The following is a 16,238-nucleotide window of genomic DNA, read 5'->3' as shown; positions in this document are numbered from 1 at the left end:
AATAATGTTTTAGGTGCAGAACTGTGTGTAAAATATACTTAGACTGGTGTCTGAATATTTACCAAACGTGTTTTATTGTACTGCTTTTTTTTTTCAGAACTGTGTAAAATATACTTAGACTGGTGTCTGAATATTTACCAAACGTGTTTTATTATACTATTTTTTTTTCAGAAATGTGTGTAAAATATGCTTAGACTGGTGTCTGAATATTTACCAAACGTGTTTTATATAACTTTTTTTTTCCAGCTGAACATTTCCACTACAACACTGACATCAGTTTTACCAGGGGTCGCGTCGAGGAGCTTCCGTGGACGGCCGCTGTTGCAGCGATGGGATTGGGATTTGCACTGTCTCTACTGTTTTTTATGGATCAAAATATCTCTGCCGCTATGGTGAACAACCCTTGCAATAAGTGAGCTCCAGTACACCATAACCGTGCTAGCTAATTATTCTAACGTATTTTATACAGATGGATCTTTTTTGAAATGTTCATAATTCGAATAAAATATATATTTTATACGGTAAACTACATTTTAAAAGAAAAATTACCGACTCACTTCTTAATAGCAAAAAGAATAAATGTTTCAACTGTTTTGATGCACCACCAGTAGCGGAGCTGACTCCCAATAAAAAGCTATTAATCACTTCCAACGTTATCATGTTAATGTTGTGATGCTTAACATACGAAGGAAGTCTGCATCATGTCAAAATAGAACCACTACAGTTTTCAGTTTTGTGTCAGTGTTGATTTAAAACGACTTAATTACCATTTCGAAGAATCTGTAAGCACAACATTTAAGAAATAATAGATTTACTACATTGGATTCTATTTGAATACAATATTATAAGTGAAAATGTAATTAATTTTACTTAAATTTGTTATTGCAGAATGTTTAAATATTATTGAAAATAAGAGTTGAATTAATGATTTCTTATACTTGAGGCGTGATAGTAATATTATTCTGTGACCAAATTGTATGAAATTCCATGTCAATTAAATTAAAATTGAAAGATATTTGCAAAGTGAAAGCTCTCTATTAGTATGCATTACAAATAGTTAGTGCCGTCAAATCCTAAACCACATGGCATTAACATGTGTCAGATTCTATCCCAGTTCTTCCTTACTTTAACGCCAATCGGACAAAAGTGAACTAACTTGTCTACTTGGACAATCTACCAATAGAGAATCGGGGAAAGGTTGGTTGCACACTCCATTATAATTGCTGTTGGCTTCTTTTACCCTATTAAAGTACTGAAAGTTTAGTCTCGTTTACTCGAACGCGAGCGCATTACGGAGAAGGACATGGGATTTGGCGATAGGCCAGGATTAACAGCTGTGAAACTAATATAAGTGAAACCCTAGGCCAGTATAAAGACTGTAGGTTTACTAATCGGAAAACATTACATTTGTAAGGACAGATTACGTTTATAAACCGGAATAATAGTCGTAATATACTAACATAAAAGTAGCTACTAAGTTGCATAAACTTGTTAACTGTACATATAAAGTCTGGATAATAATATTTAACAACTAGAAATGTGAGGTTTCTAGGGCAGTAAATATTTATTAATTAGAAATACAAACTTCATATTTAGACAGAAAGTCACGGGTTTGTAAGGGCAGTAAATACATACTAACTAGAAATACTCATTTTTTATTTTGACAGGAACTTCTGGGACAATATGGGCAGTAAATATTTACTAAATGGGAATACACATCTTAATACTCTGACAGGAAGTACATGGTCTGTCAGGAAACCATGTACTTCCTGTCAGGAAAGTAAATATTTTATAACTGGTAATACAAAATCTTGATATTTTAATGGTTACTTCTAGTTCTATAGGGGAAGTACATGCTTAATAACAGGTAACATAAAGTCTTAAAATTTTGTCATTAAATCTTTAGTCTGCAGGAACACTATATATTTACCAACTGGAAATAGATAGCATTCACATTTTGACAGGAACTTTTAGATGTGTAAGATCAGTAGATGTACTGTCCCTATTGGTTTGTATGGACAGTACATACACATTAACATGAAATGCGCTGTTTCTATATTTTGACAGGAACTTCTAGGACGGAAGGGGTAATATATATTTACTAATTGGAAATAAACAGTCTTGATATTCTGACAGGAACTCCTAAATCTGTATTTATGGAGATATTTACTTAGTGCAAATTGACAGTGTTCGTATTTTGACAGAAACTCATAGGTTTTCAGGGGCAGTAAATATTTACTAAGTAGAAGTACGAAGCCTTCATATTTTGACAGGAAACATAGGTTTCTAGGGGTAGTAAATGATTACTAAGTGGAAATGTTCATTCTTGTTGTTTTGGAAGGAGCTCCTCGGTCTTAAAGAGTGGTATATATTTTCTTCATGTTTTGACAGTAAGAAGTAGGTCTGTAAGGCCAGTAAATGTTTAATAACTTGAAATATTTGGTCTCGCTATTTTGACAAGGAACTCCTAAGTTTGTATGGGAAGTATTTATTTGTTAACTGGAAATACACTATGTCGATATTTTGAAAGGACTTCTTAGGCCTGTAGTTGTAGTAAATATCTACTAACTAGAAATACATAGATTTTACATTTTTACAGGAACTCCTAGGCTTGTTGGGGCAGTAAATATTTACTATCTTGTAATAGAAAACATTCATATTTTTGACATTAAATCCCTTGTCATTAGGAGCAATGATTATTTATTGGAAAATACACAGTTCTCATATTTCGCAAGAACTCAAAATTCTGTAGAGGCAGTATATACACACGAACTTGAAATATATAATCTTCATATTTTTACATGAAATCTTAGGACTATTTAGGCTGTGCATGTTATCTAATTAGAAAGACATGATTTTCATATTTTAACAGTAATTGCTAGGTTTATAAAAGCAGTAACTATTTACTAACTGGATATACACAGCGTTTACATTTTTAGAGAAACTCCTAAGTTTGTAGAGGTAGTAAATAATTACTAGCAGGAAATACACAGTGTTGATATTTTAACAGGAACTCTTAGGTCTGTAGGGACTGGAAATATTAACTAAATAGAAATTAAAAGTTTTCATTTTTGACAGAAACTACAACGTCTTTTTGTGCAGTGTTTGCTTTCTAACTGAAAACACACAATCTTGATCTTTGATACAAACGCCTAGTCCTGTAAAACTGTAAGGCAGTATATATTTCTAACTGAAAATACACAAACTAAATCTTTGATACAAACACATAGGCTTGTAAAACTGTAAGACATGTATTTTTAGCTGAAAATACACAATCTAAATCTTTGATACAAACACCTAGGCCTGTAAAACTGTAAGGCATGTATTTCTAGCTGAAAATACACAATATAAGTCTTTGATACAAACACTAGGCCTGTAAAACTGTAAGGCAGTATGTATTTCTAGCTAAAAATACACAATATAAATCTTTGATACAAACACCTAGGCTTGTAAACTGTGACTTCATATTTTAACATAAACTTCCAAGTTTGTACGGCTAGTATATATTTTTTTTATTGGAAATACCCATTCTCAGTATATTTTGACATGGAATTCTAGGTCTGTATCGGTAGTTAGTTCTTACTAGCTTGTGATATGCAGGTTTCAAGTTTTAACAGGAACTGCTAGGTCTATAAGAGCAGTGAGTGTTTGGAAATACATAGTCTTCATATTTTGGTAGTAACTCTTAGTTTCTTTGAGTAGTATATATTTACTAACTAAGGGTTATTCATTATTAAGGGTTGTATATATGAACAAAACTGAAATACCCAGTCTACATATTTCTACAGGAGTTCCTGGGTTTTTAGGAGTAGTATATATTTACTAACTGGAAATACACAGTTTTCATATTTTGACAGAAATTCTTAAGCTTTACAGGAAATCCTAGGTTTGAAGGGGCAGTAACAATTTAGTAACTGGTAATATAGTATTCATAGTTTGACCTTAAATCCTAGGTTAGTAGGGACAGTAACAATTTAAACTGGTAATATAGTCTTCATAGTTTGACCTTAAATCCTAGGTTAGTAGGGGCAGTAACAATTTAAACTGGTAATATAGTCTTCATAGTTTGACCTTAAATTCTAGGTTAGTAGGGGCAGTAACAATTTAAACTGGTAATATAGTCTTCATAGTTTGACCTTAAATTCTAGGTTAGTAGAGGCAGTATATATGTACTAATTGAAAATAGATAGTCTTGATGTTTTGACAGGAACTTGTAAGTCTGTAGGACAATATTTATTAGTAACAGGACTTATCTCGTTTGATATTTTGAGAGAAGCTTCTAGGTCTGTAGATGCAGTAAATATTTAATAGCTGGTAATACACCCTTTCATATTTTGATAGATACTTCTACGTCTGTAGGGGCAGTAAACTGCTAACTGGAAGTACTTAGTATTTATATTTTCAGAGGAGCTTATAGGTCTGTAGGGTGGTACGTGTTTAGTAACTGGTAATACACAACCTTGATATTTTGACAGTAACTTCTGGGTCTGTATGGGCAGTAAATATTTAGTAATTGGAAATTTACAGTATCTTTATGTACAGTAGTTCAATAGGTTTAGTAAACACATAATCTACACATTTTGAAAGGAGCTCCTAAGTCCGTAGCGGCAGTTTATATTTACTACCTGGAAAGAGCGAGCATGTTCATATTTTTGAAAGGAACTCCTAGGATTTTAGGGACAGTGATTATTTTATAATTGGAAATACATAGTCTTCATATTTTAACAGAAACTACTAGGTCTGTAGGAGTAGTATATATTTATAAACTAGAAATACACAGTCTTGATATTTTGACAGTAACAGTAACATTGACAGTGGCAGTGAATATTTAGTATTTATAAATACTCAGTATTCTAAGACCTAGGAGTAGTAAAATATTTACTATTTGAAAATACACAGTCTTCAAGCTTTAACACGAACACCTAGGTTTTTATGGGCACTAAATATTTACTATCGAAAATACAAAGTCTTCATATTTTGAGAGGAACGCCTAGGTCTGTAGGAAAAGTTTATATTTACTTACTGGAAATTCAAAGTCTCATTTTGACTGTAACTTCTAGGTTTTTAGAGACATTAAATATTTAGTAATTAGTTACACAGTCTTCATATTTTTACAAGATTTCCAAGGTCTGAATGGAAACTATAGCTTTTTCAATCATTTTGTGGTTTCTGAATTAAGTGTAAGCCTTATGGCTTTTTCAACATTATGAAATACTGAATAAGTCTTGACCATTTAATAAAGAGAGGTATAATACAGTATGGATCTACTAATAGTTTGGAATGATTATTTAATAAGTGATAAAACTTTTTCTATATCTAGATTAAAGAAGGGACCGGGCTACCATCTGGACCTATTCGTTGTGGGAATATTGAATGGTTTTCTCTCTTTGTTCGGTCTTCCATGGATGCATGGCGTTCTACCGCACTCTCCGCTTCACGTTCGTAGTCTTGCAGATGTCGAGGAACGTGTAGAACAAGGACACATCTACGAAATGTACATTATCATTATCGTTATGATTTAGTAGCACAGTAGTTACGTATATTGCATAAGTGTGTTAGTGCTGAATTAATCTTGTATATAGAGTATTATAATTTCACTTCAACACTATCGTTATAATATGTACGATTGTATTTGGAATATATTAGACATTTGTATTTAACCTGTCATCTCCTTCAGTGCTATGATTAAGATATGCTATTTATCCTGTTATCTCCTTCAGTGCTATGATTAAGATATGTTATTTAACTTGTTATCTCCTTCAGTGCTATGATTAAGATATGTTATTTGACCTGTTATCTCCTTCAGTGCTATGATTAAGATATGTTATTTAACTTGTTATCTCCTTCAGTGCTATGATTAAGATATGCTATTTATCCTGTTATCTCCTTCAGTGCTATGATTAAGATATGTTATTTAACTGTTATCTCCTTCAGTGCTATGATTAAGATATGTTATTTAACCTGTTATCTCCTTCAGTGCTATGATTAAGATATGTCATTTAACTTGTTATCTCCTTCAGTGCTATGATTAAGATATGTTATTTAACTGTTATCTCCTTCAGTGCTATGATTAAGATATGTTATTTAACCTGTTATCTCCTTCAGTGCTATGATTAAGATATGTTATTTAACCTGTTATATCCTTCAGTGCTATGATTAAGATATGTCATTTAACTTGTTATCTCCTTCAGTGCTATGATTAAGATATGTTATTTAATCTGTTATCTCCTTCAGTGCTATGATTAAGATATGTTATTTAACCTGTTATCTCCTTCAGTGCTATGATTAAGATATGTTATTTAATCTGTTATCTCCTTCAGTGCTATGATTAAGATATGTCATTTAACTTGTTATCTCATTCAGTGCTATGATTAAGATATGTTCTGAAGAAACAAAGTAGAGAATAAGAAACTCTCACCAGCTTTATGTATTCAAGATGGTTCATGTCCTCCTGAGTTTTGTTCTAGTACTCATGTAGCATATAAAACACCATACATATATGTACACCGTTATGAACACCATCTACATTCTTTGCATATTGTCTCCACTGCTCTACGTTGTCTCCTAAATAAATCTCTTTCATGTACCATATAAATGTTCATTTCCTCAATGATGATATTTAGGTTAAGAAACCAAAATGTTATTGATCAGAACACTTTGTATAATAGTGAACATTTTATTAACGAACGAATGTACGTAGTTTTGTTGAAATGTTACAGTTATTATATTTGCAGAATTGTCAAGGTCCGAGAAACAAGGGTGACAGGTATTGTATCTCACATCCTCATAGGTCTATCGATATTACTCCTACCTTACCCCCTAGGCTACATCCCTATTGCTGTTCTCAATGGGCTTTTTCTCTACATGGCTGTAACATCCCTAAATGGAAACCAGATGTTTGAAAGGATTACACTTCTTTTTATGGAACAGGTTTGTTTAGAAATTATGCCATTTATATACCTACCTACTGATCTCTTATATTGTTACTTTACCCTAATGAAAGCCACTTAATTAATTTGAATAAGTAAGAGACTAAAATTCAAACTCACTGTAACTGAAACATGTTACTATAAACCACCTATCGTAAAAACTACAAAATCTAAAAATGTTAGTTTTCAGAACCACTTTATTTTAATTTATATTTATTTGTAAAACACTTGTTATTGTATCTTTACCATAAATGTCTTTATATACCAATCTCAGTGGTAACTGTTTATGGATATGTTAGGGACATGTATTTGTTCTTTGATGTAAATTTATCAGTTTCTCTAGTTATCAAACGCGAGGTGAAATAGTGTTTCTAAGTTATGCATAGATTCCTGTCCACTAGTTTATTAGTTTATTTGATGGTCTGAATTTTGGCCCCGGTAATTTGATCTGCAGCGAAACCTTATATTAAACAACTTTTGCCAAACCAGAATTCTGATGTTGTATTATAGATTGTAATTAGTTGTTAGTATATGTTTCACTTATTACAGACTGCATATCCACCCAATCATTACATCAGACGTTGCCCACAACGAAAGATTCACGTATTCACTTTGTGCCAAGTGATTCAGTTGGCTGCCATGTGTTTCTTTGGTTTCTCGCCCTGGTCCTATGTAAAGATGGTGTTTCCTGTTATCATCCTTCTCCTTTTACCCATTAGGTAAGGAACTATTCTTCTTCTACTTATACAAAACAATTAATCATTTGATATTTGCCATGTAGCTACGCTCATGCTGCTTCCAATATAAAAGGTTTTGTTTTTCCAAATGATGGATCTGATAGTGTCATTTAAGGAGTTAAAAATCACTATAGCTATGACAAGAAAGAACCACTGTTATAGAGTAATATCACTCAATCAGTTTATTGTTATGCCAATACTATCATATGGTTAAATGTCATGTGATCTGAAATGCAAATGATTGGCCGTTCAAATTATGCTACAAATATAGTGATCTAGGTTGTCACTCTGAAGCAAACCATGGGTAGACCTGATAGAAAACATTGGATTTTTCACCTAAGTGGAGAGTCAAGGAATCGCAAAGGGGCTCAAAGTCTTATTAGCAGAATAGGGAAGTACTTACAAGTCAATGGTACTTACCGATTACTACAACCTGCGAAAATGGTACCATGTTAACACACATTATACAAACCACATCCACAGGCCATTTGTGCTGGTAAATTGGCACTGGCTCCAGTCTAATAGATGATATATCAGCTTGAGTTAAACTGGATAATACACACCTTAAAAAGGAAGGGACTGAATGAATGGAGTAAACATCTTATGTAATGCTCTTAGGAAATGCAGCATTTCCTGTCAAATGACTCCACACGCAATAAAGATGCCTTGATTTGCTTGTTTTAAAAGTTTCGTGTAAAATTACTCAAAGTTATATATGCACGTAGATGTCTACAATTTTAAACTGATAAACTAGAAGAAGTGCAGCTAGTTAATAGTACCAACGATCAAGTAGTGGAATTTGACGGTCACACTTATAACGCACCCATGACCTCAATGTGTGGAATAATATGTTTTTGCGTATTCGCAGTCTGGGCATTCTAACAAGTAGACTATGCCCGACCTTAATGTCTTACAAATATCTCAGTGATTGAAGATACTTTAGGACTTTACCTAATTTTAAGTATGGAGTATCAGTACTAATATTCCCTTGGTGCTAATCGTAGTCATACACCATACTGAAGAGAAGTGACTGAAAACATGAAAAGCACCTCTACATAATGCTCAATTAAGAGTATGGATTAATTTACTATCCACTTGCATTTCGTATCATACAACTGATCATCAGATTACTTGTTTGTATGAAACAGGTTGAGAGGTGAGTCATGTTATTTTAAAGTAGTGGTTTCGATTTGCCATAGCTAAAATATTATAATATTTAACTGATGCAACAATATGTTATTATCTTTATAAGTCAAAACGCTTTAAAAAAGTGTATTTAATCACCTATGTTGATTGGCAGGTTGAATTTTAGTTTCTTTCTAAGTACATAGCTTGCTCTGATCGGAGGTTACTGTTAATCACTGAATATTAAATAGCTGTTGCATATTTTACGATAGCTTGATCAACCATTATTAAATTTTTGGAATTTTTCATTTAATCTTGGTAAAAATATAAAATGCAACTATAAATATTTTAGGTTTTGAATCAAAGGATTTGCCTTAATCTGGTGTCTTGGCTTTATATTGCATATATATATAAGATTGTGCTGCCATCTCATTTAACTTTTGCTAACTAACTAATGATTTCATTACTGACTTAATTTCTCTTATGTTTATTCCAGACGTAAGGTGATACCTTACCTTATCCAGGAAAAGTTTTTGGAAGCATTGGATGGCGAGCATCAGTAACTTCAAGAAAGCACTGCAATAATTCAAGACTGACAAGAACCACTACCCGTGGTTGGAATGCAGTGATCTGGTGTACTGCGTTCAGCACTCATTCCACGAAACTTTCCTGCTCAATCATGAAAGAAACATGCGTCCTAAAGGTTGTACATAGAAATCTGTACAGACGAAAAATAAACTAAAACACATCGAAAGGCCCTATGGTTATTCTGTGTTTATTTTGTTTCATCCAATTCGTCAGTTTCAGGCTAGTGACTTTGTAATTTGCAATAAAAAAACGAAAGGCGTATAACAATTATTTTAATGTGTATACTATATGCATATGGAATATTACAATACAGGTAAGTGACAATTCTTTACTATTATTACCAGCTATTAATATTAACCATGAGTTTAGCCTTTTTATTTTTCAGGTGATTATACTTGAACATCATTAAGAGGGTTTCCAAATTAACTTTTATTTGAGACATGCTTTAACTTAAATTTATATTATAATCACTAGGTAGTGCCACCTGCTCTTATCATAACATTATATAGTTGGAGAAGATACTATGTCTCAAAAAGAATCACTGATAGTGGTCACAATTAATACCAACCATGTCACACGTATACATACATTTACATATACTAAAGAAAGCAGTTCATGTAAATCGCCCAGGTTTTACTTAAAGCCGACTTCACTCTAAATATGTGCAAGTGAATAATATAATTAGGAACAATTATAAAATTCATCTCATTTCTGTAAATGTAGTCGTTAAGTGGCTATACTTGTTCGAGGGAACTCAACTGTTTTATGTGTCCTTTTACTGTTCTCAGTGCTTGAATGTTAACTATTTTCTCTAAGACTAGCTGTATATATTACTAACATTTAATTTGTAGCCTTTATTGTAGCTTTTACTGATTAGAATGTTCGAAATAATAGACAAACGTTGACTTGTTGATGGCTGAGAAGTTTTGTTTTTAATGGTTTGAAATTTGATAATTTCGTTCATGATGATAGGTGCTGTAATTGAAATTTATATCTATAAAAACAGATTGCACTTATGCAACTTTTTTACTATTCAAATTTAGAGCTTTATGGTTTAGTTGGAATGGAAGAAGAGCTACCAATTTTGTTTTGAGATATGTTGTTTTTGTTTGAAAACAACACGAATTCTAGTTAATAAATAACCTTTGTTGCCCAAGTATGCGACTATTCCTTAAAGTGCTTAATGAGAAAAAGGTAAGAATGAAAATTAAACTTAGCAAGAAAAAAGTTATATTTAAACTCAGGAAATAATATCATCGTGTTCCAAATAGAAAAATCTTGTCATATGAAATGAGATTGATATACGTAATGACTTGATTAAAAAAAATATTTAAATATACACACATATTAATATGATAATAAAGTAGTCATTAACTGGCTGCTAAATACAGCTTATTCCGTTGTTGGTTTTAAAAATCTTGACCTGGTATTAGACACTGTTACTATTAAATCGATTTAGCCGTGAAGCTCACTGGCTAGGACAAACAAAAATACATATTTTAAAGTATTATCTATACATCCAAAAGTTAACAAGAATATAGGAAGAATAGTTCTTTCAAAGTTTCAAGGGATTATAAATATAAATATATAAATCATGTAATCTAAAAACACAAATCAGCTGATGAGCACCGAAACCAAAAGCCTTTCAATATTTTTGAAATATGCTAAGCGAATGTGCCAAAAAACAACAACAAAAAACCCAACAAGAATACAGTTCCCGATTTCTATTTTATTTGGGGTGTAGGTACAAATTTCGTTGTATGTATTATTTTTACTTGCCTGGCTAGTGTTTAGTTCTGAATATTGACACGTACAGAGCTTTGATATCTAGATGTACAGTTGTACAGTCTTAGTTAGAAGCTTGGCACAGGTATAGATAGAGAGTATCGTGATCTAAGTAAATATTATATTCTATACTGTGATCTAAATGTAGCCTATTATACCATTTCCTGCTAAGAAGATAGGTTAAGATGTATGTATAATTACGTATTACGTATTACTTGTAGATATATCTGTATAGCCTGAAAACTGGATTCATGTGCGTTTTTATTCTGATTGTTATCAGCCACTTGTTTATGTAAAATGATGTTATGGAAAGATATGTTGCATTTTGACGTAGTCAATACGCAAAACAACAAAATCAATAAAGATTATTATTATTATGCTTACACACGTACATATGTATATATATATATATATGTGGAGGAGAAAAAAATGTTTTCTGTCTGTTATATGAATGTTATTACATAGGTACCTTTGGATTAACTGCTTATATAGATTTATTCAATATGTTCCATACATATATATATATACATATATATAAACACATACCAACATATATATACATATATACGTGTGTGTTATTCTAGATACGTGGTTGCTGTTCAAATGTGTCTGCAGTAAAGCAAGTCTGAAAGAACAGGTAGCGTCCTATGTGACCTGTATAAACTGTGTATATGATAAAAAAAAAGCTTACGGGTGTTATTTTAAAGTAGTACAAAATAATATTTAGCAGTTGTTACTAAGTAGCTAAAAGCCAGTCCCATTCATTATATGGGTTGTTATGTATGGTTTGGAAAATAGTATTGTGCCTCGTCTCTATGTCATTGTATTATCTACAATATAGAGGCGAATCACGCACAGTCATTGTGAAAAAAGGAAATAAAAAATGCTATTAAAATTGTTTTTAAACGTCTCTTGAATTTAACAGTGAATAACATGATGATAATTAATGTTCATCTTCTGTTTGTACCATGTACATACAAAACATCCGCTTCTCTTTAAATATACTGGATTATGATTGGTATAAATAACTTCAAAGTGACAACAATGCATTGTCTTCAATCATCCATTTTTAATACAACAGTTGATCTTTTAATTGTATGTGGTGTAATTACAAACTATAAAAAAGAAAAAGAAAAAGGTTTTTATGCAGGATAAAAATGCCCAGTATCTGACATTGTCGAACTCGCTTGTAATTGATCCAATAACATTCAAAGGGAAATCAATATCAGAAAAAATCAAGCTTTTAAACTCCATGTTACCCCTTTTACTAAAGAAAAATTGAGGGTGGGATAAAGTAGCTTTATTAATTTACTGTATCTTTATTTCAGTCAAATAACTATTAAAATATGTACCTTTAAATAAAAGCCTATAAATAAAGAAACTATATTTTTGATTACTTTGGATGAGTATTAACTCTGGCCATGTTCTTCTGTGACATATATTTTTGCATCACTTTAAACTTTCCTAACGCCAACATTATAGAGACAACGACTTAAATGGAAATATCCTGATCTCTGAAAACCTAGATCACTATTTATTATTTACTCAACCTTAATATAAAATATTGTAAAATTAAACAAATGAGAACTGAAAATTTTGGTATAAAGTTTAAAATGTAAAAGTGAGATATACAATTATGATATTATAGGTCAGGGTCACAAAAATGCATTCTTGAACTTAAAAAATAACCTTATATTTATATGTGTTATCTCATATCCACAATATCCTGATCTTAATCAATCAGATGAGTTGACAACACCAGTGTGATTCAGGTGTAATCAGCCATGATCTTAATCAATCAGATGAGTTGACAACACCACTGTGATTCAGGTGTAATCAGCCATGATCTTAATCAATCAGATGAGTTGACAACAGCAGTGTGATTCAGGTGTAATCAGCCATGTTCTTAATCAATCAGATGAGTTGACAACAGCAGTGTGATTCAGGTGTAATCAACCATGATCTTAATCAATCAGATGAGTTGACAACAGCAGTGTGATTCAGGTGTAATCAGCCATGATCTTAATCAATCAGATGAGTTGACAACAGCAGTGTGATTCAGGTGTAATCAGCCAGATTTTCTGTGTACTTATTTCTTCTAGTAACCTGCCTATCCAACTGTAAAACATTATAACAACAGGTACAGAGCATCTTCCTCCTATCAAATACATGTCAATATTTCATGTTTTGTTCTGAAACTGGAATAACAATAATGATCAAGTTGTTCGAATCAAGTATACATGTCAATATTACATGTTTTGTTCTGAAACTGGAATAACAATAATTATCAAGTTGTCCAAGTCAAGTATACATGTCAATATTACATGTTTTGTTCTGAAACTGGAATAACAATAATTATCAAGTTGTTCGAGTCAAGTATACATGTCAATATTTTATGTTTTGTTCTGAAACTGGAATAACAATAATGATCAAGTTGTTCGAGTCAAAGTCAAGTATACATGTCAATATTACATGTTTTGTTTGAAACTGGAATAACAATAACGATCAAGTTGTCAAAGTCAAGTATAAATGTCAATATTACATGTTTGGTTTTGAAACTGGAATAACAATAATGATCAAGTTGTCCAAATCAAGTATACATGTCAATATTACATGTTTTGTTTTGAAACTGGAATAACAATAACGATCAAGTTGTCAAAGTCAAGTATAAATGTCAATATTACATGTTTTGTTTTGAAACTGGAATAACAATAACGATCAAGTTGTCCAACTCAAGTATACATGTCAATATTACATGTTTGGTTTTGAAACTGGAATAACAATAATGATCAAGTTGTCCAACTCAAGTATACATGTCAATATTACATGTTTTGTTTTGAAACTGGAATAACAATAATGATCAAGTTGTCCAAGTCAAGTATACATGTCAATATTACATGTTTTGTTTTGAAACTGGAATAACAATAATGATCAAGTTGTCCAAGTCAAGTATACATGTCAATATTACATGTTTGGTTTTGAAACTGGAATAACAATAATGATCAAGTTGTCCAAGTCAAGTGAATCCACGGAATTTTTTAATAACAAAAATTATCAGAAAGTTTTGCTTCAATGAAAATAATATGTAAATGTTAAACATTCAGTTATACTACGTAAACAGTAGTTACTTGTCTGTTTGTTTATAGCAAATTCAGTAAGGTTTCCTTCTGTCGGCCTTAGTTTTGAATTCCCAATCAAAGGGAGAGCAACTGGAAAACAGCACCCTCTGCCAACTCTTGAGCTACTTTTTTTTTTACTAAAGAATTGTACAATCGACCGTCACATGGTAACGCTTCGACAGCTGAAAGGGATAGCATGTTCGGCGCCTAGTTGCGATCCCGCGATTCTCAGATTATAAGTTGAACGCTCTAGCCACTAGGCCATGCAAGACCTAGTTGCTAACAATAGCTAATATATTATGTACGGTATAAAAATTAATTAGTAGCTATTAACAATACTCAACGTATTTTTTCACTAAAATATATTCCAGAAGAGGGCAAAATAGTGTTTTATCTAGTTTCAATATCTTAAATTGAATTCTAAAATCCCACCTCTAGAACATGTACCTTGATAAGTATGATATATTTCGTTAATAGGAAAAATCATCTTGAAATATATTTTTTGTTAACATTTAAATCATTTAGAGTGAAGCTAAGATATTTCTCGCTATCTGTAGCGAATGACAAATAATAATTGAAAATATTTATAAGTACAGCAAGGGCTCAAATTTTTTGACATTTTTTAAAAATTTCTACTGTTTAGTTTAGCTTGTAAATATCACGAAGAAGTTAATATAGTGATTTCGATGGCTACTTGTTATATCACAATAATGATTCAATATATTATTAGTTAGATGATTTACAACGACACTTGTGAAGATGGTGTCACAGGACACCGAAACATATGTAGAGTCTATTTTAGGGCACGTCCATGTTTTTAATAACTATTTATTGTGTAATGATTTTAACGTTGTATTCCTTTTAATATATTATTATTTACCAGGTATCCAACAATCCTTAGATTAACTGAGCCAATGAATATTCCACATAAACAAGAGAGAGAAAATCTTCGAGAACATATTAAGTTTCACAAGTATTCGCGTCACCACCTGAAATGGGTTTTCCAACTCAAGGAAACAGACACAGACACAGTAAAAGTCTCCATGGACTGGTTTGTTTTGAATCCCGCCCAAAGCTACACGAGGGCTATCTGCACTAGCTGTCCCCAATTTAGCATTAACTAGAGGGAAGACAGCTATTCAACACCACCCACCCTCCAATTCTTGGGCTACTCTTTTATCAACGAATAGCGGGATTAACCGTCATATTATAACGCCCCCACGGCTGAAATGGCGAGCATGTTCGGTTACGGAGATTCAAACCCGCGGCCCGCAGATTGCGAATCGAACTCTCTAACCATCAGGCCATGCCACGGCTCCTCCATGGGATAGCTATTGTAGTATGTAAGTTCTTTCTACCTAAAACAGGTAATTATGATATGTTTACTACCCTCTTATATACAGCTTAATGGTAAGACATTAATTACGTGCGGAACATTTGCATGAAAATTGATAACAAATTACATGTATGTATCTAAATTACATATTTTGCATACCACTTAGAGCAGGATAAAATATTATGCTCTTATAAACATTTACTTCAATACTACAACTCCACGTTATATTTGTTTGTCACTAGCTTTCAAGACAAATTATGACAATTCTACAGATATTCAAATGAAATCAACTGTGTTAGGCATCATATAAGCATGTAATATGGGAAAAATTATGTAATAAGATGCTAAAGATGGTAAATCTGTCTTAAATTCAACAACAACAGCTTTCATTCAAGAATTACGCAATAACTCAAAATCGTGGTATGATAAAAACTGATAGCTTTAGGTAAAAAAATGTGGATAGTCATTTTCAGTCTTCTTCTATATTATATATATATATATATATATATACACACTAATTAAGCCTCTTATACTAGTAAACTAACTTACAAGAAATAAGTAAGTCTTAGTAATAAATAATATAACAAAATTAGCTGGAAGTTATTTTTGTCTTAGAAAA

At 31.9% G+C, this 16,238-nt stretch overlaps 1 protein-coding gene across 1 annotated transcript in view; it reads left to right on the top strand.

The window, feature by feature from the left end:
• Positions 1-12,047, top strand: part of LOC106457425 (sodium bicarbonate transporter-like protein 11) — a gene marked incomplete at its 5' end in the record, with an annotated part of 173,963 nt that extends 161,916 nt beyond the window's left edge. Inside the window, 5 exons of the mRNA XM_022383355.1 lie at positions 247-412; positions 5,321-5,494; positions 6,735-6,930; positions 7,479-7,648; positions 9,288-12,047. Coding sequence (XP_022239063.1) covers positions 247-412; positions 5,321-5,494; positions 6,735-6,930; positions 7,479-7,648; positions 9,288-9,354 — 773 coding nt within the window. The remainder of the gene's footprint in view (positions 1-246; positions 413-5,320; positions 5,495-6,734; positions 6,931-7,478; positions 7,649-9,287) is intronic.
• Between the last annotated feature and the right edge of the window lie 4,191 nt (positions 12,048-16,238).

This window comes from Limulus polyphemus, unplaced genomic scaffold (assembly GCF_000517525.1).
Source record: "Limulus polyphemus unplaced genomic scaffold, Limulus_polyphemus-2.1.2 Scaffold329, whole genome shotgun sequence".
Lineage (NCBI taxonomy): Eukaryota > Metazoa > Arthropoda > Merostomata > Xiphosura > Limulidae > Limulus > Limulus polyphemus.
This window is presented reverse-complemented; position numbering and strand designations above follow the sequence as displayed.